The sequence below is a fragment of the Limanda limanda genome, chromosome 7 (assembly GCF_963576545.1).
Source record: "Limanda limanda chromosome 7, fLimLim1.1, whole genome shotgun sequence".
Lineage (NCBI taxonomy): Eukaryota > Metazoa > Chordata > Actinopteri > Pleuronectiformes > Pleuronectidae > Limanda > Limanda limanda.
In genome coordinates, this window is record NC_083642.1 from 16,177,008 (window position 1) to 16,199,149 (window position 22,142).

At 44.8% G+C, this 22,142-nt stretch overlaps 1 protein-coding gene across 3 annotated transcripts in view; it reads left to right on the forward strand.

Moving 5' to 3' along the window:
• The window catches only part of rerea (arginine-glutamic acid dipeptide (RE) repeats a), a 123,907-nt gene extending 109,205 nt beyond the window's left edge, over positions 1-14,702 (forward strand). For all 3 annotated transcript variants that reach the window (XM_061074248.1, XM_061074249.1, XM_061074250.1), the window contains 11 exons: positions 6,007-6,169; positions 6,284-6,376; positions 6,931-7,130; positions 7,310-7,471; positions 7,545-7,658; positions 7,754-9,159; positions 9,805-10,021; positions 10,108-10,828; positions 11,938-12,105; positions 12,227-12,407; positions 12,511-14,702. In XM_061074248.1, coding sequence (XP_060930231.1) covers positions 6,007-6,169; positions 6,284-6,376; positions 6,931-7,130; positions 7,310-7,471; positions 7,545-7,658; positions 7,754-9,159; positions 9,805-10,021; positions 10,108-10,828; positions 11,938-12,105; positions 12,227-12,407; positions 12,511-12,544 — 3,459 coding nt within the window. In that variant the 3' untranslated portion in view covers positions 12,545-14,702. The remainder of the gene's footprint in view (positions 1-6,006; positions 6,170-6,283; positions 6,377-6,930; positions 7,131-7,309; positions 7,472-7,544; positions 7,659-7,753; positions 9,160-9,804; positions 10,022-10,107; positions 10,829-11,937; positions 12,106-12,226; positions 12,408-12,510) is intronic.
• Positions 14,703-22,142: the final 7,440 nt, after the last annotated feature.

Sequence of the window (22,142 nt, forward strand, 5' to 3'; positions counted from 1 at the left end):
CCGCGCAGCAGGGAATGGATGTCTATTTAACCACCTTTCACGTTCACCATGCCCCACCAGCCAAGGTACTCTGACTATTCAGTTGCCATCGTCTGCCGCTGGGCTCAAGGGTGTCACTGTGTTGCCAGGTCTATTTTTGAGTCCACTACATGCATGTGACTGATTCCTTGAATTTTTGACCTCTGTATTTAATTTCACAAATCCTCCTCGACAAATCAGCTTCTGCCATAGTAATAACACGATCTAAAAAGCTACATCAGATTTATTTAGAAACTACAATTCAGAAAAAAAAATTGGGAAAGTATTTCATGAAGCTGAATTTAAAGATGGCACCACATTTATTTAGCTTAAAATGTATACAAATTTTGAAAATAAAATAAAAGGTTTCACCTTGTATTCTACTGGTAACTCAGGTTGGAGGGGTGTTCATCTATCTTTTTAACTAGACACTTGATTAATGTGTAGTCAATATTTTAGTTAATTAGGATTTTCTTCATAATTTACAAAACTAGCTTCTTGCATCAAACTAACCTGCTGTATTTTACATGATGTGTTAAAGCTTCATTTGTATCTTTTAAATATTTTAGATTCTTTAGTAAGAGCACTGTTACAGGATTTAAGGTAAATAAACATGACCCTTTTCACTCCACAATTTGTTAAATGGCCCTGAAGGCATCACAAGTATGCTCCTGACCCGCCTAACCACATAAACATTTACAATGTTCCCTCCTACAGTTACAGTCAGGATGAGAAAGACAGAAAAGTCAAGCACCACTCACTGAAACAATACACTATACAACCTGTCACAGGCAATGAAGAATACCAAGTCCAGGGGTCGAGCACATACATAATTAAACCCCAGTTGGATATAGCTCAGTGCAACACATTCCCCCTTCACCTCACTGAAATGAGTCAGGAAGCAATCCTCCCTCCTCCGGCTGCAGACTGTGGAAGAAGCAGGAGGAGTACAGGTTCATGCTGCACTAATGGATGTTTACACAACTCACTATCAGCCACCAGAGCCCAGAAATCACATGCTCCCTCTGCTCTCTGCTCCCCGGCTGTGACTCAACCGCCCTTATGTTTTTAGCTGAAATTTCTATTTGTCAAGAGATGTTTTTAGGAAGGTTCGTGGTCGGATAGGAGGTTGATTGTCCATTGTTATCCTCTGCTAGCTCTTTATTTCTCCCTCTCGGCTGTCCTCCACCCTCAACCCTCCCTCTCTCCCTCCCCCTCCTCGGCTCTCCCCTGTTCTCTCCTCTCTCCCCTGCTCTCTCCCCTGCTCTTGCCAGTAACGGCCTTAACCGTTTGGCTTCATGTCAAAGCAGGGGCCTTTTGTGGCTCTGTCACAAATCTGCCAGGAAAAACAGAAACCATCTGTTCAGGCCTGGGCCTGAGAGGGGATGAGGGCGTAAATACATGAGTTTAGCCCTCGCCTTCAGCCCTGCCTGCGCACACAGGACCACCGAGCCCAGCAGAGGATCCTGCACTCCCACCCGCAATAATACTGTAGTCTACAGGGGTTTCATGGTTTGCCTTATTAAGTCTCAATCTTCAGGAAAGGAGATACAATGGCTTAAAACACAAGCCTGAATATAAAACTAAATATGATAATTTCAGAGATAATTTAAAAATAAAATTGTAGTATCCAGAGAGGATCCAGTTTCCTTTTTCACCTGTTGACTTTAGTTTTTAAATCTACTTGCACTCACTGAGATTTTAATTTATGTGAATATGCTTTTTCTTTTTTATTAATACCTTTTTGAGAGGCTTATTTTTGCTTGCTCTTAAATAATGACAAATACCTAAATATACTTACAAACTCTCTGTCTCATCTAATGCACTTAAGACCACATCAATAAAAAATTGAAATCTGAATTTAAGTCAAGAAAGTAGTAAAAATTCCTTCATGACAGATGAAACTGCAAAGGAAGCATTGCCATATGTAATTTTGAATTCTACATCCATTTCACTCATACATGCTTGTTTGTAGACAACCACTTAAAGTGGTAGTAACTGAAATAGAAGCTCTGAGTGTCGTGATAGGAGGGTAAGCCCTTTCCTTGTCGGATAATCCACCGACCAGAAAGCTCCTGCAGATGGAAGCAGTCTGAAACGCCTTATAATACTGAGCTTATGTTGTCACTATCTCATGTTCTGCAGAGCGGCAGCACACTCTGTACCGCTCTGCAGTGATTTACTGGACTGGGGGGAAATTATGGCACGGAGGCCAGGGCCAATGTAGATTTCTGTTTCAAGTAGGTCCATGTATTTTCTTCACTGGATCCAGGGTAACTGTTTGCAGCAACAGATTTTTCATCTTCTTTCTTTTTACGAAGAAATGGCAACTTGACTTGTAATCCTCCAAAGGTCCATACAAACTAAACATACAATCAGGGAGAAGAAATGGAAGGTAATGTAAGTTGAGGTGTTGCTGCAGGCAAATGGTGCCTTTGATAGATAAGAGTACAAAGTCAATGTGAGGGAATGGACATGTGGCTTCAGAGGAACCAAATTTGACATGGAGACAGACTCACTCAGGTAATCTGTCAATCTCCCCTTGACACCAATTTACAGCCTCTCTCTTCCACAACTGCACTTTACTACCAAGTATATCGAACTCCTCTCCACGTTTTATGTCCTTGCCTGTGATGTGTCACATCGGCCTTCCCTTTGTTTACACAACTCTATTGAACATTTGCACGCATGAACTCTAAAAGCAAAATACACACGGCTCAGCCACATTAAATGCACTGACAGTGAAGTGAATGACAATGATAATCTCTTTACAATGGTACCTATTAATAAGTGGAATAAGAGCTGGCAGCGTGATAGTTCACCTCTCGTTGGAAACAGGAAAAATGATGAGGAGTGTAATGATCTGAGAGACTTGGACAACGGCCAAATTGTTATGGCTAGATGACTCGGTCAGAGCGTCTCCAATATGCCAGGTCTTGTGGGGTATTCCTAATATCCAGTGGTTAGTACTGACCAAAAGTGGTCCAAGGAAGGACCACCTGGAACTCGCAACCTGGTCATGGGTGCCTAACACTCATTGATGCATGTGTGGGGAAACAAAGACTGGCCCATGTGGTACAATCCCACAGAAGAGGTAGCGAAGCACAACTTGTTGAAAAAGTAAATTCAGTTATAACAGAGAGCTGTCAGAACACATAGTGCACAGCAGTTTACTGTGTATGGGGCTGCTCAAGTGCAGACTAGTCAATGGGCATCCAATGAAAACAAGTAGCCTGGTTTGATGAATAGTTTTTTGTTTTTTTTACATCATGTGGACGGATGACACCAGGATACATGATGGGAAGAAGGAACATGACAATAGTTTCAAGGTGTAAAAATCCCCATATCAAAATCCTATTGAGCATCTGTGGGTTGTCCGATACATGCTGATTCGGTGACATGGGGGGGCTACACATATTAGGATGCTGTTTTTAATAGTATGCTTGATCATGGTATAGCAAACATAACAATTTTTTACAGGGTTCATATATGAATGGACCCTTGTTTTTCTCATGTTCCTACCAGAAATTACTTTTCAGCTCAACATACTTAACATATTTACTTACATTTTTTCGAGCTGCCTCTTTTGTTTTCCTCTTTCTAATTACCTCGAGCTGTACCAGCTCATCGCTGCACCTGTTAATTTCCCCTTCAAAAGCCAAGTTAATGTTTTCATTGGCTCCAGCCTATTGTGATGGTGCTTGACACAGTGTAAAGTGATGGAGAGGCAGGGTGACCTTTCCCTGTGTCTGCCAAGCTGTTGTTGAGGCCGTGTATTTGTCAGCCTGCAGCGAGGAGGCAGAGAGGCACTGCTGAGAACAGTCATTAAGCACAGGGCAAAGCCAGCGCTCAGCACCACTCAACACTTTTGATCTGCACATTTCAATTAGATTTCACATCAGGATGCCTGCCTTCCCTCAGTTAGCACCTGCGCCCCTACTTTCCCAACTGGCCAGCCAGGCTGAAGAGGGAGGCACGCTCGGAAATGACTAAGAGGTTCTGTTACCGGCTTAAATAGATGCACAAACACACAGCAGCATTATAGAGCTTTTGGCTGATATAATAATCATTACCTGCTCTGTTTTAGCATTGACAATAACATGTTTTTTAAATTATGCTTCTTTACTTATAGTCCTACTAATTTGTCCACGCTGAGCTCCTGCATGTGGATTCATCGCACCACTCCACATGGGCTCATCTACAGAAGTCTCGAGGTCTAAAAAAACCTAGCAGAAGCTGTGGGGCTCGGGACAGATTAACACCTGAGCGGCGGATTTGCCATAACACAGTGCAGCACATCAATTTACCCTGAAATCTGAGAAGGTTTCATTGAGCTCAGTCACCCTGAGTAAATCTTTCCAGCACTGCTTCTCTTGATAAGATGTGGTCCTACAGCCACTGGTAGATATGAATTTCCCCTAAGAGCCACATGAAGGGAGATCTTATTAAAGTGGTCTGAGCCGACTGCGTCAAGCTTTTTCTGCCAATCAAAGCAGCGATTGAGAAAGACTAGTTTGATCCTTAACATCAGTTACTCACACAATTTGGTGATAAAGAAACAAATTTGGATAATTCCCAACACATTAAACCAATCCTACTAGCCTCAAGTAGTTTTGTGTTGTATGAGATAAGAAATTTGAAATTAAAGCTGCTGTTTCCTTTATCTTTGCATTTATACCAGCCTATTAGACTTTGAAATTGCTGCATTTGTGACCATGTTGAGTCGGGAGCTTTTCATAACCATTAACAACTGTTCGACCATTTAATCAAATCCTTTTCCTGCCATTGTTTGTTTTGGTACATTTTGATAGAGGATTCTAAGCTGTTGCAGATAAGCTGTTAATGTGTTTTAGAGAGCAATGCATTGACTAATTTATGTCAGGTGTCACTGCTGAAGCGCGGTAGGAAAACAATCAATAGCCATTAAACCCTGGGAGCTTTGTAGAACAGCAGTTATACAGACCTCAGACAGTGGATGGGTGCCCTTTGGGCTTTAAAGATTACAGGTGACTTACTGCTCACCCGACAGTCACACCGCACCTTCATGAATTTGTTATAGAGCCAGTGAGGACCACTAACAACTCAGAGTTCATGGTGAGGGGGATAAAGGGCAAAGCCCCAAAGAAAACTGGATGATTGTCACTGACTCCTTTTGCCAAATTGCAAGAATTGTGTATTATGAGTGAGGCCAGAAAGCAGTAGTTAACATGCACGGGCTGCCTCAGCAAAGTGCCTTCTGATCCATGATTGCATGTGTTAATGTTTCAGTTGGGTATTGATTTCCTGGCAGCCTTTTGTACACAGGATTTATCCGCCTCGCTCACTGGCAAGCGCACCCCTCCGAATGTTTGATTAAAGTTCAATTGACTCTTCCAGTGAAGGGGCGAGGAGCCATTTCACTCCCTATTTGTAGCGCCAAAGCTCCGCCTGACATGTTCTTTTGTTCCCATTCAAGCTCCTGCCACCCAGGCAGCCACCAATGCACTGATCCTAATATCCCTGCATTCAGTGAGCCTCCTCGTCTAATCCTTGGACAGACAGGGCCACAGCACAAACATGCCCGGCCAGCTCCAAACCCTGGCGTGGATTGACCCGCTCCGTGGCGTTTCACTATGAAATGCTATGCTGACTGCTCATGTGCATATTCCACATATTTTCTTCAACCTAACCGCACATATTTCATAGTGACAATTTTTCAACAATTTTGACGGATAGACTTAATGGCCTTTTAATTCAGTTACCTTTTTATTCCTCCGGCACACAGTTTACTGCAAGGTGGGGTAGCGTGATCGGTGCTTTCGTCAATCTGTCTGGAATTTTAATTTCACAACAACTTCACGAATTGTTGCCTTTTGATTTTTGGGCATTGTGGATGCCTAGGGGACCTGTCGTCTCCTGATGCCTTCGCCTCATTACAAATATGTGTGTTTGTTTTCTTTTGATATATTTTTCCCGTTTTAACAGCGTTTATTTCTTGTTTCATTCCAGGGAGAGCTAATTACCTTCTACTACTATTGGAAGAAGACCCCAGAAGCAGCCAGTTGTCGAGCCCACCGCAGACACCGCCGCCAGCCCGTCTTTCGCCGCATCAAGACACGAACTGCTTCAACTCCTGTCAACACTCCCTCACGTCCTCCCTCCAGCGAGTTCTGTAAGTACATTTGACCCGTTGAATGGCAGCTGAGGGGAGAGGGGGAGACGATACCTGATATCGTCTGCTGTGAGAGCCATGTGTAGTAAGTGTTCTTCTTTGTCTCTCTTCCAGTGGACCTCAGCTCAGCCAGTGAAGATGACTTTGACAGCGAAGACAGCGAACAGGAGCTGAAGGGCTACGCCTGCCGCCACTGTTTCACTACCAGTAAGACACTACGTTTCTTTCACAGCTCACACTCGTCATACGGACTTGCTTGGTTATTCCTGTCCATATTGGGATCAGTGTGAGTCTGCTCTATGCGGTGCTATGTGACAGATGGCCATGAGAGGATGTCAGGACTAATTTGATCAAATTAGACATGAGCCCAAAGCTTGTTCACTCTCTCCACATCATTATCCTTCCCCTCTTCCCACACAGCTGGCTCCCAGTGCCAGGCTCCCATCTGATCACACTTAGGTTTCTGCCATAACAACAGGGGTGGCTAACAACTTCTGCTTTATAGAGTTAACCTCTACAGACCTTATTAGTACATTGATGTAAATAAAGTCTGAAGTTGAGATATACATCATCCTTGATTCAGCTCCTGCATGAAATTTCTTTTATTAGATTATTATTATTATATTCGTAGACTACAAAGTGAGTTAGGACATTATTGGTATTTGGTAATATTACTGCACTTGCAAGATCATTTTTGTGTGTTTGTTCTTATGACCACTTGTGAGAGATTCTGTTTCACAACTGTAAATGGCTTTCCTCAGCCTCCAAGGACTGGCACCACGGGGGCCGGGAGAACATCTTGCTGTGCACAGACTGCCGTATTCACTTCAAGAAGTACGGTGAGCTGCCCCCCATCGAGAAGCCTGTGGACCCGCCACCATTTATGTTCAAACCTGTCAAAGAGGAAGAGGATGGACTCAGCGGGAAGCATAGCATGAGGACCCGACGGAACCGAGGCTCGGTGCGCACACACTCTCTATCTCTATTTTCACCTTCAACAAACCATAATCTCAGAGCTGTCCCTGGAGAAAAACAGAGTCTTCTCTATAGAGTACAGGGACAGCACTGACAATCATCTTAAGATTTATAAAATGATTAATATAACTGATGATTTATGTTGACTGTGTTTGCTGTCAATAGATGTCAACACTACGTAGTGGTCGTAAGAAGCAGACAGCAAGTCCCGATGGCCGAGCCTCCCCTACTAACGAGGATCTGCGCTCCAGCGGACGTACCTCACCCAGCGCGGCGAGTACCGACAGCACCGACAGCAAGACAGACTCCATGAAGAAGCCAAGCAAGGTAAACACAACCCTGACTCTCATTATGCACATATCTGTGTGAAATGTAGCCTTATGGTTTTGATGCTCCACAGAAGATTAAAGAGGAGCCTCCTTCACCTATGAAAAGTGCCAAACGGCAGCGAGAGAAGGGAGCGTCAGACACAGAGGAGTCTGATAGAACCATTGCCAAAAAGTCCAAGACACAAGTGAGTCTTTGGTCTTTGTATTGCCTCTCGTGTTTAGATGGATTGCCTAGACCTTGAGTCCTAACGCTTCACTTTGTCTCTCTTCTGTCCCTAAGGAGCTCAATCGACCAGACTCGCCCTCAGAGTTCGAGGGTGAAGGCGAGGGAGAGGGCGAGAGCTCTGATGGGCGCAGCGTCACTGAGGAGCTCAGTAGCGATCCTAAGGACATTGACCAGGACAACCGGAGCTCCTCCCCCAGCATCCCCAGCCCCCGAGACAATGAGAGCGACTCGGACTCCTCCGCCCAGCAGCAGCAGCTCCTGCAGAGCCAGCACCCTCCGGTCATCCTGTGTCAGCCAGGCACCTCAGCAGCCTCCTCGGCACCTCCTCCCCCCGCGGCCTCAGCTCCCTCACTGCCCCCACAGCTCTCCCCCACAGCGGCCTCCACCTCTCTACCTCCCCAGATCCTGCCCCAGCCCAGCCCGATGTCTCTTATCCCGTCAGGAGCATCCCTTCATCCTCCAAGGCTTCCCTCTCCACATTCACCTCTGACTCAGGCTCCGCCTCCCGGCCCCCAGGTCCCGCCTCAGTCCTTACCCGGCTCGCACCACGGGCCCATGCCTCTCATGCCGCACCCACTGCAGCCTGGCCCCTCACACATGCCTCACCCTCATTCCATGCCCCCCCAGGGCTTCCCTATAGGTCAGTCTCAGGTCCCGCCCCTGCCAATGTCTGGCCAATCACAGCAGAGGTCGCACACCCCTCCTTCCCAGTCGCAGTCATCAGCTCAGAGTGGAGGGCCGCCTCCCAGAGAGCAGCCCCTGCCCCCCGCCCCGTTGTCCATGCCTCACATCAAGCCCCCCCCGACCACGCCCATCCCTCAGGTGCCCAACCCACAGTCCCACAAACATCCACCTCACGTGTCTGCGCCTCCGTTTCCTCAGATGCCTTCGAACCTGCCTCCACCACCTGCCCTCAAGCCACTCAGCTCCTTGTCCAGCCACCACCCTCCGTCAGCACACCCACCTCCCCTGCAGCTCATGCCTCAGGGGCAGCAGCTCCAGCCCCCCCCAGCCCAGCCTCCAGTTCTCACCCAGTCCCAGAGCCTCCCACCCTCCGCCAGCCACCAGCCTCCTCCAGCCCCCCCACTGCCGCCCTCCGCAGCAGCCTCACACCCCAACGGGCCGCCTCAGCCGCCATTCTCATCCCATCCTTTCAGTACAGTTCTACCTCCAACCGGCCCTCCGTCATCATCATCGTCATCATCATCATCATCATCATCATCAAACTCTATGCCTGGCCTACAGCCTCCATCTTCCTCCGCTCCATCCTCCTCCATCTCCATGCCGCTGCCTGCCTCAGTCACTTGTGCCGGCCCGGGCCCAGCGCTCCCACCAGTCCACATCAAAGAGGAGCCGTTGGACGAGACAGAGGAGCCCGAGAGCCCCCCACCCCCACAGAGAAGCCCCTCCCCAGAGCCTACTGTCGTCAATATACCCAGCCATGCCAGCCAGTCAGCACGGTATGTCTACAAACTGATATTTCGACCCCAACACATCTTAAAAGAGAAAAACATACACCTGCGAAAGCTGCTATTTATCAGTTGTCTGTTGAGCTACTTACTGTCTTGTCTGGAGATGCTGATTAGCTCTCAGACACAAGGAACAACAAAGCGCCGTTGCCTTCGGGTTTTAAGGCTTTGATGTAGGCACCAAATCAAATGTCCTCAGCAAAACAGCATCCAAGGCCACAATTAGCTTTGAGCTCTGAGTGGCTGATGGCTCGGAGTTATCAGGGATTGAGAGCAGGGAGATGAATTACTGAGAACTGCAGCATCAGAATATGAGTAACTGTAGTTGCCTTGTGGTGAAGTTGTTCTGAGACTGCCAATGAATAGCAATGAGCATTTTAATATATGCTTTGTATACTTTGTATGTGAAAGCTAAGGGAGTTTCTTTCCTTTTAAATAATGGACCAATGTGAGCAAATACAATATTTATTTTCATCTAATTGGACATTAACCTGCCATGAATCATGCAGAGGTTAAGAATAATATAATGGCTCCAGCCTGTTTTGTCTGTTTGTAGGAAATATTTATGTTCTGACTCATCGTCAGTTTTTCATGGTAAATGTGTTAATATTAATTTTCTCCCTGTGGTGTCCACAGGTTCTACAAGCACCTGGACCGAGGCTACAACTCATGTGCGAGGACAGATTACTACTTCACTCCCCTGGCTTCATCTAAACTGGCCAAAAAACGAGAGGACGCTCTGGAGAAAGCCAAGAGGGAAGTAGAACAGAAAGCAAGGGAGGAGAAGGAGAGGGAGAGGGAAAAGGAGCGAGAACGAGAGCGGGAACGGGATAGGGAAGCGGAGCGTGCTGCGGTGAGTGATTTGGTCTGTCTCACTTTTATTTGGCGGTGATTGTATTGTGTTTTTATGTCTCTAAACATTTGTTTGTCTCATCACAGAAAGCCTCAAGTTCCTCTCATGAAGCCAGGATGTGTGAACCACAGATGATGGGCCCCGCCCACATGCGGCAACACTACGAAGGCCCCCCCACTACGATTGCAGCTGTGCCTCCATACATCGGCCCTGACACCCCCGCCTTGCGCACCCTCAGCGAGTACGCCAGACCCCACGTCATGTCCCCCACCAATCGGAACCACCCCTTCTTCGTGTCCCTCAACCCGGCGGACCAGCTGCTGGCCTATCACATGCCCAGCTTGTACAACGCTGACCCGGGCATGCGGGAGCGCGAGCTTCGAGAGCGGGAGATGCGTGAGAGGGAGATCCGCGAGAGGGAGCTGAGGGAAAGGATGAAGCCAGGTTTCGAGGTGAAGCCTCCAGAGATGGACAACCACCACCAATCTACAAACCCCATGGAGCACTTTGCCCGACATGGGGCCATCACGTTGCCCCCCATGGCCGGCCCTCACCCGTTCGCCTCCTTCCACCCAGGCCTGAACCCATTAGAGCGTGAGCGGCTGGCCCTTGGCGGGCCCCAAATGCGCTCAGAGATGAGCTACCCAGAGCGGTTGGCTGCAGAGAGACTCCATGCTGAGCGGATGGCCACAGTGGCCAACGACCCCATCGCCCGGCTACAGATGTTCAACGTCACGCCGCACCACCACCAGCACTCGCATATTCACTCCCACCTACACCTCCACCAGCAAGATCCTCTTCACCAAGGTAAAAGAAAGCCCTGCTTAGCTAAATGAATGTCTCTGTTAACATAAGAACACATTTGTGTAGTTACATTAGAAACAGTTTCCATTTGGAGAAACTAAATGCTCCTATTCATCATTTGAGAAGTAGTTTTATGAACTTATAATATTGAACACCGATATTCCGGTTAATACGTTTATAAATATGACGACAGATAAATCCATCTTCAACTAGTCAGTACAACAATGTTTTTTAGACCTTTGCTGACATTATCACCCTGTGTTTGAACTTTCATGTTTTTCTGTTATTGTAAATCAGTCTATGACTCTTTATCTTAACTGACTTCATGATAAAAAAAGATAAGCAAACGAGCTGTAAATGAGCTGCTGGTAGATTGTTAATATAATCACTTGATTTGATTTCACTTTAAATTGAACAATTGTAACTAATTCATGATAAATACTGCTTGATGCACACATTTAAGAATACAAGTTCCTCTTATTTAAACTTATAACTTTATTAACTAAAACATTCCAGTATGGAAGACTCTGGATAAAACTATAGCAAATGCCAGTCACAGGTTTTTAATCAGAGTGAGTTGAGGTTTACTTGTTAAAAATAGAGAAAAATACTTAGTTTAGAAGACAGCAAACAGGAGCTGATGTTGATTTAGTATATCGATAGTAAAAGATGGGATCTTGTTTTCAATGATGTGATTCCAGTTTATAGGAAGTTTATTTGAAAATAAAGAATAGGGCACAGTAAACTGTAAGATGATGATGTAAAGCAGATATTGAAATCAGCTGAATATTGCTGAGCAGGTAAACAATTATGTAATAAGAAAGTCAAGCAGATCAACTCAACCTCTCTGTAGTTTTTACCATATGATGTGAACACCACCTCATATTTTATTCTCTGCGCTCTCGCACTGACATATGAGATGAAGTTATATCTAAAGTTTCTGATAGAGGCAGCAGATGCTGCTCAGATGATAAATATAAGTACAGTGGTCCCTGCGCTCTTTGGCTCAACCTTTAGAGTAGTGATACAATATGAAGCTGTGTTTCACAAATGTCTGTTGCATGAATTGTCACTGAGTGCACCTTGAACCCTACGACACTGACGGCCCGAAGGGGGTGAATGTCTTGTCTGTCCGTCAGGTTCTGGGGGCCACCCCCTGGGAGTGGACCCCCTGGGAGGCGGACCCCACCTGGCCCGCTTCCCCTACCCGCCCGGCGCCATCCCCAACGCTCTCCTCGGCCAGCCACACGAACACGAGATGCTGCGCCACCCAGTCTTCGGTAGGTCCTCGGCCAATATCAGCTCCTATTGACAAGAAAATAATATCTGATCAATCAGTCTCTTTGTCAGTCCCTCTGCTACGTTTCCTGATCAGATCTTTTGTTTGTCCCCTCCCTCCAGGTACGCCATACCCCCGGGAACTACAAGGCGGTCTGCCGCCGCAAATGTCCGCAGCCCACCAGCTGCAGGCCATGCATGCACAGTCAGCGGAGCTCCAGAGGCTGGCCATGGAGCAGCAGTGGCTCCACGGACACCATCACATGCACGGAGGACCACTGCCTGGCCAGGAGGACTACTACAGGTCAGAGGAGCAACAGAAGTTACACTCATTAAGATAAACTGAGTTGCTGTACCTTTTGATTTTTTTTTCCAAATATTAATATTCAACGTGGTTTGTGTTTCAGTCGGCTGAAAAAGGAGAGCGACAAGCAGCTGTAACAGCCGAGGGAGGCGGCGCCACACGGGTGCAGGACACAGGAAGTTGTTACCGAGCGAACTGGCAGAGTTTCTCCAGACTCCTCTTGACACATTCAGTTTGGAAGAACAGAAAAAGGCCAAGTGGATCGTCTGAGAATTCCCCTGATATTTTGGTTTTTGTTCTTGTCAAGGACTTTTTTTTTATTATTATTTTTCAAGACATTGACTTTCTTTGGCATATAGCCAGGAGTGACAACGTCCTCAAGACTCCTGCATGACAAGCTTCCCTGACGTTTTTTGTAGGTGCTAGAACAAGACACTGTGCTTATCAACAAAAAAAAAGACAACACCGGTCAGGCCGTTTATTGAAAAATAACAAGTGCTATCTTAAATTCAACATTTATTTTAATACATTGTTGGAGGTTTTTCATAATTTTAAGAAAAGCTACAGCATGGCGTTTTTTGAGTCTGTAAATAGTATATATAAACATATAATTATTATTATAATTATTATTATTACTAGGTGTGGACTCCAAACCAAGTCGTTTCAACCTCCAATATAGTTGTTTTGAAGCATTATCCCTTGTTTCAGAGGGGAGCACAATGGCATTATATGAGCAGTTTCTGAGAGAGTTGCCGTTCAGTTGAGACGTTCCTCTGACATCACTGTGTTAGATTTAGATCCGCACACACGGTGTAAACCATAAACCCCACGCAGCCGCCGCGCCCATGCACCACACACACCTCTGACACGCCGCAGGTTGTCAGAATGTGCAAACTCAATTCGTTGAGTTAAAAACGATGTGATACACTTGAAGAGGTGACGCGGCCGTCGACCAGGCGTCTGTGGAGTGCACGCCGGAGCCGGAGTTTAAAAAGATTAAAAAATCAAAGCTTGCACTGAAAAGGTTTCCTCCAGCCCCACTCGATTGGTTTTAGTCCTTTTCTTTAAACATCAATATTTAAGTCAACATCATGGATTGATGCTTCCATGACTTTTTTTTTTTTTACAGAGAATGATTTTAATAATGTGGACATCAGTAACATTAGGCTGAAATGAAGACATTTTCCTTTAAATGAATTGGACTTGAATTTTAATGGTGTTCGCTATGACCAGAGCCTAACAGGACTTTAGGATTGTTTTTTAAACGCGTGAATGGTTGCGAGTCGGTGCTCGTTTTGTGTTTTGGTGCTTCACCTGGTGCAGTCGTCCATGTTTGTTGCAGGGCTCGTGTCAGAGGAAGTGGTCCTCCAGTGCTATGGGCTGTAATAACGTTCACTCTGACACTAGAGGGGTCCTGCTGACACACGACCACCAGCAGGTAGACAGTTGACGAGTGTGTGTGTGTGTGTGTGAGAGAGAGAGAGTGTGTGTATGTTGTCCTCACTATGTTTTCATATGCCTTGGTTCCTGAGGGATACACACATTCTCCTGTGTGTTTATGTGCCACTGACTGTTACCAGTATTGTTGACGCGTCATATCAGTGCACATGAGCCCAACTTCATTACTATTTTTTTATCCGTGACATATTTTCTGCATTTGTTCTGTGCACTAAGACTGTTTAAACTGTCATGACATCTAGAAAACTGTGGCTTTTATTGTTTATTTTAACCAAATGAAGAAACTGTACGTGCATTTAAAATGATCATATCTTCTCTCGAAGCACCATGATTTACATTTGAACGGTTTGAAACATCATTAAACTCATTCCCCCTTTTTAAAGATAAAAAATCCGATCTTTAAAGCCCTGACAACAACCTGTCACTCTGTCTTGCCATCTCCCACTGACTCCTGTCTCTCTTCTGACGATGTACTCCTCATCATCATCTTCGCCATCATCATCATCATCCTTTGCCTCGTTTCCTGATGATTCCCTCGCCTTTTACTCCCCACTTTTTGTGTCTCCAAAACCTTTGATGTTAAGTGTTGTCAATGGTTTAGCTTCTTGTTTCAAAGCGGCAATAGCAGAATGTAAATTCTGACTGCTAAGATTTATATATATACTGGTATCTTGAAGCTTATTGTATATATGAGTAGTCGCCATGGGATGACACAATGTAAACAAAAAGTAGAAATAATAAGAAAAATTGTGAGTCCTGTGTTCTCTCCATTTGAGTATTTTGTAATTTTTTTGAAAAATTTGTGGAATTAAAATAAACGACTAAGTTACACCACAACCTGCACCTTCATCCTGTTTTTTCTTGTGCTGTCTGATTCGTGACTGAATCATTTATTTCCCTGTAAACACAGATGTTTGTGTGATGAGTTGGATCAGAATCCCAGAAGCCGTGAGACAATAATCCTGTTTTAAGGGCAAAGCCTTAAGATCGCTCGCTGCTCATTGACTGAGCGGCTAAGACAGAGAAAGGAGAAACTATGTTTCTACATTTGTGGAAATGTGATTCTCCGGCTGAGCAGAATGACTGTTTTGATAACACTCGTGTCCCACATTTGCTCTTGAATAATAGAATTTTTGCTTGACGGGAGAAATGTGTTCGGGAACAGATCAAACATTGCTGTTTCATTCCTTCCCCCCCCCCGACTTCCATTTTCTCAGCTTCACAAACAGTGAGCTTGGAGAGATGATCCCAGCAGCAGGTAGTGAATCTCAGGGCTGAATATTGCTCTGCTGTGGTATAATAACATCAAAGCCAGACTAAGCCAGAAGGAACACCTACTCAGGCTGAGATGCTTTGCTATCAGCGGGGCCGGGGCTGTCATCTCATCCTGCGTGTGGGGGGGGAATGATAGACCTGGCAATCTGTGATGGTGTGCCGCGGCGATGCCTGTCATTTTGAGAGGGAGCCATTATTCTGCTGCTGCTCTCTGAAATGATGTCCTGTCCTCGGGAAAATCCAGGCTCCTTGGATGCTGTATCCCGGGGCTGTCATGTGACGGCCGCCTTGTGAGGAGGTGCTGCTTGTTGTTGCCGGCTCGCTTCACCTCCCCATAAGACACAACAAGACGTCAGAGCCGAGCAGCGGCTGGCTGGTTGAATAATTCATCTCCCCTCCTCCTCCTCCTCCTCCTCCACACCGGCGATGGAGCGACTGTGACTTGTGTCATCTCAAATCCTTCTCATAATACCATGTGTACCCCTCGGGCAGGCACACAGGAATACATGGTCTCAAAGAATAGAGAAAAAACAGATCTCCCTCTGTCAGAATAGCAATATGTCTTTTGCTGTCCTCTCAGTGTTATTGTGTTTTGCTGCAGCAGGTTCTCGGACACAGAGCCTCCTCCTCCTCCTCATCTCCTCCGTCCTCCTTCCTCTCGCTCCACTGTTCCTGCCTGTAGAGAGTGATGCTCAGTGGCAGAGAGGAGCCTCCGTGCCATCAGTGCGTTCAGTCGGAAGGTAGCCGTGCTCCTCCGGCGGGTTCCTCTGTGGCTGCCCCCCCCCCCAGCCGAGCAGGAGCAGGGCCCTGTTTGTCTGAACAAGAGCCGGGTTGACACACACAGTAAATCTGCGGTGGACTCGCTACTCATCCGCTGACTGAATTAGATACAAGAGACACGATAGCAGATAGTTTACGGCTGGTGTTCTCCTGAAAACCATCATCCTGTTTGTTACTTTTATGTGCACGGAGCGGAAATAAAAACAAGGGTCGTCATTCAGCAACTGTGCTTAAGAAATCATTCTCCACTTAAAACCCATCGTTTGTTACAAAGATTCTGACATTCACCAATGTTGTCTTATCTGAGATTTGTTCTTGTATTAGAATAAAATCAATGCAGGTGCAAAATAGTCACTTATATTTCCTTGTTTTTTCAAATCCGCTGTTCTACACTTTTACAATGGGATTTAAATGACTATAATATCTTATAAATTTTATCCTAAAAAATATATCATTGCATGTATTAGCAAATTTGTATTTATCTGTTTACGTCTCTTGGAGATTTTAAACAAGAGGAAAATACTTATTGACAACAACAGTCACTTATCTTTAGGTTTTACACAGAGTTTTCTTAGGAGCCTTCTTCAGAGAAAAGCTTAGAAAAAAACGTAAGAATATATCGGTTCACTGGTCCCATGTTTCCCTCTGGATTAAACGTCCTTTCTCAGTAGAATGAAATTCAGTGTTTTACCTGTGGTGATGTAAAACATCTCACAAACTGGGCACAGCTGTAGAATTCTGATGCGTGCAAATAAAGGTAGTTAAAATAATTTAAAATGCAAATGAACCAGGCTCAGATAAGCATAAACGCATCATATTTCGTTTTGTCGGTCACCGAAACAACCTTTGTGCAGCAAAGGGTTAAAGTAAGGTTTTATAGTCTGCTTCATGGTTCTAAAAAAAGTCTCTGTTTCTTTAAGCACTTAGATCAGAGGTCCTACAGAAAGCACCACCTCTGTGTCTGTCACATGAAGGACGCTGGGGTATCAAACCTGATTCTTCAGATGTTCAGATCATCAACCCAGAGTTTGTCCAGAGCTCTGAGTCAGTCTTCATCTTCACATGAAGCAATTTTTTTTTTCCAACATGGCTGCTGGCTTCTTCTGATGCTGCTTTGGTGACCTAGCTGTGTTACTAGTATAGTTGATCCTTTTGTAAAATATGATGCATTGCTATGTATCTGTGCATGGTCCACACTCCAAAAGGAAAGCTATCAAGTCCACCATGGAGGACGAAGCCTCCGGATGGCATTAGTAATTAATAATAATTAATAAGAGTAATTGTTTGTCTATCTATTTATTTATTTGTTCTTTTACTAAAGTCAAATGCTTGAGTACCTTCTCCTCTATATTATTACACGCTATAATCTATAATAACAAACAAGTGTAAAGAGACATGTTAGATACTAAAGTATACTGCTAATACTTTTGAATACTTCTTCCATCAGCCTGTTGGTTTGCGATGGCTTTGAGGTGGACTATGATTTTGAAAGAAATCGAACTCTGATAATAAGAAAACTACAGTTTCACATGACATCTTAGTTGGAAACCAATAAAAGTGTTTTTGAAGAACAAAATGAATGGAGGAGGAGGGGGGGGGGCTGTGTACTGTACAGCTGCATTCCACAGTGTAATATTTCATCTCCAACCCTTGGCTGCCATTTTGACCAGCCTCACGGTTCACTCCCGGCATGTGTGTGCTGTAATGACTCTTCCCAGTGTGTTGCTGCCTGCTGTGTGTGTGTGAGGCCGGAGCTGCAGCTCTAATGCTCCTCATGATATCCTGCTCTCACATTCCTCTCATAGTCGATCTGGATTCACCCGCGTCTGCAGCAACAGATCAGCCCCGGTGCGGCCACGGGTCCGACCCAAGCATTCCTCACCCACTCCCAACACACGCACACACACACACACACAAACTCCCTCACTCCCTCAGGAGGCCAACCACAAACTTCATGCGTACTGCCTCTCGTTCTCCCACACTCCCTCTCCCTTCTGCCTCTATTGTTTTGAGTTGGATTCCAGGGGAGCGGCCTGCAGTCGGAGCCGCAGCAGGTCTTTGTTCGACAAAGCGTGCCAGGTTCGGTTCCTCGCTGGCAGAGGGCAGACAATGCAAGGCTCACACACTAGACTTCCAGGCTCCTCTTTAATGTGTTGTCATAAAACATGCAGCTGGCAGAGACTTAATGTTCACTGGGACTCTGCTGCTGCTGCTGCTGCTGCACACTGAGTCCTGGGTATCGCCCTTCCCACTGTCCTGGTGCATGTTTCTTTACCGCTGCGCCTGTGCTCCGTCAGCCTCACGTAGACCTGACATTTCACCTCCTTCACAGCACGGCTTTTCAATTCACCACTCGCCCTACGGAAAGTCTGACAAAATTTCCCCCCCAGTGTCATCGCACAAATACTGAGGCAGGGGCGGATAAAGGCTCTATCGGCAGAGCACACATCCAAATTTATTTTTCAGATGAATTTAAGACCCGGGGCCGTCGTCTGATTTACCTCTCCGCTGCTCGAAGGGGAAATGAATCCCAGAGTGAAATCAAGAAACACTCTGCGTTCTGCAATGTGCCTCAACCCGATCCACTTTCATGTGAACTCTTCATGTGGGTGTCGCAACTTCTTGTAACTCAAAGACAGATTTGTTTCATGTGTGCGTGTACAAACAAACTGTTAAACCAGAGAGGAGTGAAGCCTAGAACAACTTCCAGTGGGCTACGACTCAGGAGTCACTTTGACATGAAAAAAACGCCATCGCTCTCCAATTTACTCTCGTTTTTCAAATCTAGTGTTATAGCTCGTCTCTGAATTAACAACATTATGATTCTTAACTTTACATTGTCCAGAGCTGCTTTTCATGACACTAAGATAAGGTTGTGCATTTTCTGTTAGTTTCATTTAGCTGTTTAAGAGAGAAATTAGTGTATTGTAATTAGGGTTGCAAAGGGGCCGAAAGTTTCTGGTAAATTTCCGGAAACTTTCTGGAAACTTTCCTCGGGAATATTAAGCTCAGGGAATTTTGGGAATTTTGAAAAAAAAACAACTATGCAAAATACACGCTGAGCAATAAAAACATCATTCAAAACTCTACATAAAGATGTATGGAATGCAGCACACGCTGCACGTTGAGTTTCAACCCTCCACTGTGCATTCTTCCATCACATGCACAGATAACTCCCAGCATCCTGCACTCTACAGCAGGGCTGATTGAGGCCTGCTGTGTGCAGGACTAGTCAGGTACGTTTCAATTATATTACTCAGGAAAATATATTAGCATGCTGATCGAGGATTGTTCATCTGTTCATCTAGCCTATTTCCATTCATTTATCCATCAATTGTAAAATATGTTTAAAGACTTTTTTCTCATCTTATTCTACAGAACAATGCCACGTGCACTATCTCATGTGTGGAGACGTTTCACCCCATCCAATGTAGAAGGAAAGGCTGTGTACATTTGCAAATACTGTGCAAAGACCTATGTTAAGAATGACACAACGATGCAGAAGCATATAGTCAAGTGCCCAAAGTTTCCTCTGGGCTCAAATCAGCCTATGACACAACAAAATGTTTATTTATGTCTGTATATGACAAGGTAAATACAGTTAATATAAATTACCCACAACATTTCCAGTTTATTCCCGTTAATTCCCGTATATTCCCGTTAATTCCCGTTAATTCCCATGGAAAGTTTCCAACTTTGAATATTCCCGGATTTTGCAACCCTTATTGTAATTGTCAGGGATCATTTTTATTTACAGCCAGTGACAGGAGCTATTATGTTTGTACATAATCATGTCTGTTCGAACATGATATCTCAAGAACGCACTAAGGGAATTTCTTCAAATTCAGTTTGACTCAAGAATAATATTAATAAACTAAAGTACAAGGTTGCCGTGACCTTATAAACCACATTCCTGGCGATTTGAACGCAACATCTGAGGAACATCTCCAGCTAATCCTTACAAATTTGGCACAAATGTTTTTTGTCTTGTGAACATGACATCTCCCATTTCGCTTTATTGAATTTTCTTCAAATTTGGTAGAAAACTTCAGTTTGACTCAAAGAATGAAATTATTCGATTTTTGGTGGTGAAAGGTCAAAGGTCAAGGTCATAGTGACTTCACAAAACTCTTTTTGAATCGTGACTGTGTTATCTGTAGAGAATCCTTTCAAATTTTGGCACAAATGTTTACTGAGACTCACTGATTAGATTTCGGTGGCCAGAGGTCAAAGGTCATGGTGACCTCATATGAGTCTGGATAAATATGTAGATAGACTGAATCTGCCCTTGTTGATGGAGGCATACGACCAGAGGGCTGTGATTCTAATTTAGTTGAAGTGATAACGTTTCCTCTGAGGTTGTGCACGGGACAAAGTAGGAAATTAAAAGCTCAAGGAGGCTGTAATATCACTTTCTTGTTTAAATGTTTTTATTCATCTAGCTCTCTTTCATCTTCATGTCTGTCTCATTGAAAGCTAATCAGAGAAATGTGTGGATAAATATGATTTTCACGGACAGGAAACACAGAAAGGAGGCTTTTTATTGAGCTTCCTGCCATCAGATGCAGATGTAACCCAGATAATGAAGGTTTGTTAAACCGGATAAAAAAAAGTTTATTTGCGACCAACTTTTTTATGCCCAGAACAAAGGTCCCTTAGTCATGTGAGTTTGCTGGCTGCTAAAAAAAATCACATTAATGGAAGTGGAACTACATTTCCATATTGAAAACTGAATCCCAGCCCTGAGGTTGTATGTCTCCATCAGCCAGTGTAGTTTCAGTCTACAGACAGACACACTCATATGAAATCATGGTGACCTTTGACCACCGAATCTCATCAGTTCATATGAGTCCGAATTTGAAGAAAAAGGCCGACGTGAGATATCATGTTCAAGAGGCCACCGTGACCTTGACCTTTGACCCTCACACCTCACACCAACCGGATCATTTAATTTGTGAGTCTAAGTGAACACTTGTGCCAAATTTGAAATGATTCAAAGGTCAGGTCATGAGATGGCGGGAGAAGGACCAGTCATATTTTGTACAGTGGTACGAAATTAATTTGCGATTAGTCAATATCCTGTAAATGCATTTGGAATACATAAATATATTAATATCATTGCTGCTGCTTGCTGCTATAGATAAGGCGTATTCATTATTTCACCTGTGCTGTGTTGGTTGGGGAGTGGCCACACAGCTGCTGCTTGTCTCACACAAGGTTCTTCTTTCATCATGTTCCCTCTTGTGGTTTGGTCGAGCAGGGAAACAGCAACTAGGCGACTTCCCCTGGAGGATTATTGTCTTTATTAAGTGTCATCGTCTCGGTCGTGCTGGTCTTAGATGATCTGAGTCTGGATTCCAAATGTTATCCCTGCACAAACTAGATTGTAGCTGTAATTAAAGATTCTATTGATTAAACATCTAGTTTTACTATTAGGAGGATAATGACAACATTGACTTATTCCCTAAGAGCAAAGCAATATTGATCCAAAGAGAGGAGCTTAATAAAAGTGAATGAAAGTTTTCTTTAATGATAAATGACTCAAACAATTAATTGACATTGCTATCAATTAATAATCCACCTATTTCACCACTTACTCGCATCATGTGAGTCAATGTCATTTCACCGACTGAACAGTGAACTTCTGTTGAACATTAAAACTCTGCAGCCGCCTGGTAGGTTTTCTCAAACTGATTTGTAGATTCTTCCATTATCTATTCCGCTTGTCCTCTGAGGGTCGGTCGGGGGGGCTGGAGCTAGTCCCAGCTGACACAGGACGAGAGGTCAGGTGACCCCTGAGGAGGTCACCAGTGTGTCACAGAGACAATCAACCAGTCACACTCACAGTCAATTTACAGTCTCCTCAGAATCAACCTGAACCCTTTGTCTTTGTACCTTGGGAAAGTTCCCTGAACAAACCGAGATTCCAACCAGCAACATTCTTGTGGTTTATGCACAGTTATTACATTTATGGAAAAAATATCTTAACCATGCCTAGTTCCATTTAGCCTCGATTACCGATCGTTTTGCTAATCTGTGCTGTCTGCGTTTTGGCAATCCAATGAATTGTGTTGGTTTAATTCCAGGATCGCAGAACACGTGGGATATTAAACACATCACAAAGTGAGTGACCAGGGGGGGGTGCAGTGGGTCTGCAGCCTCCCAGCATGCAGATCCTCCCGGTCCGACCCTGGCCTGTCACACTGCTGGTGGCTTTATTAA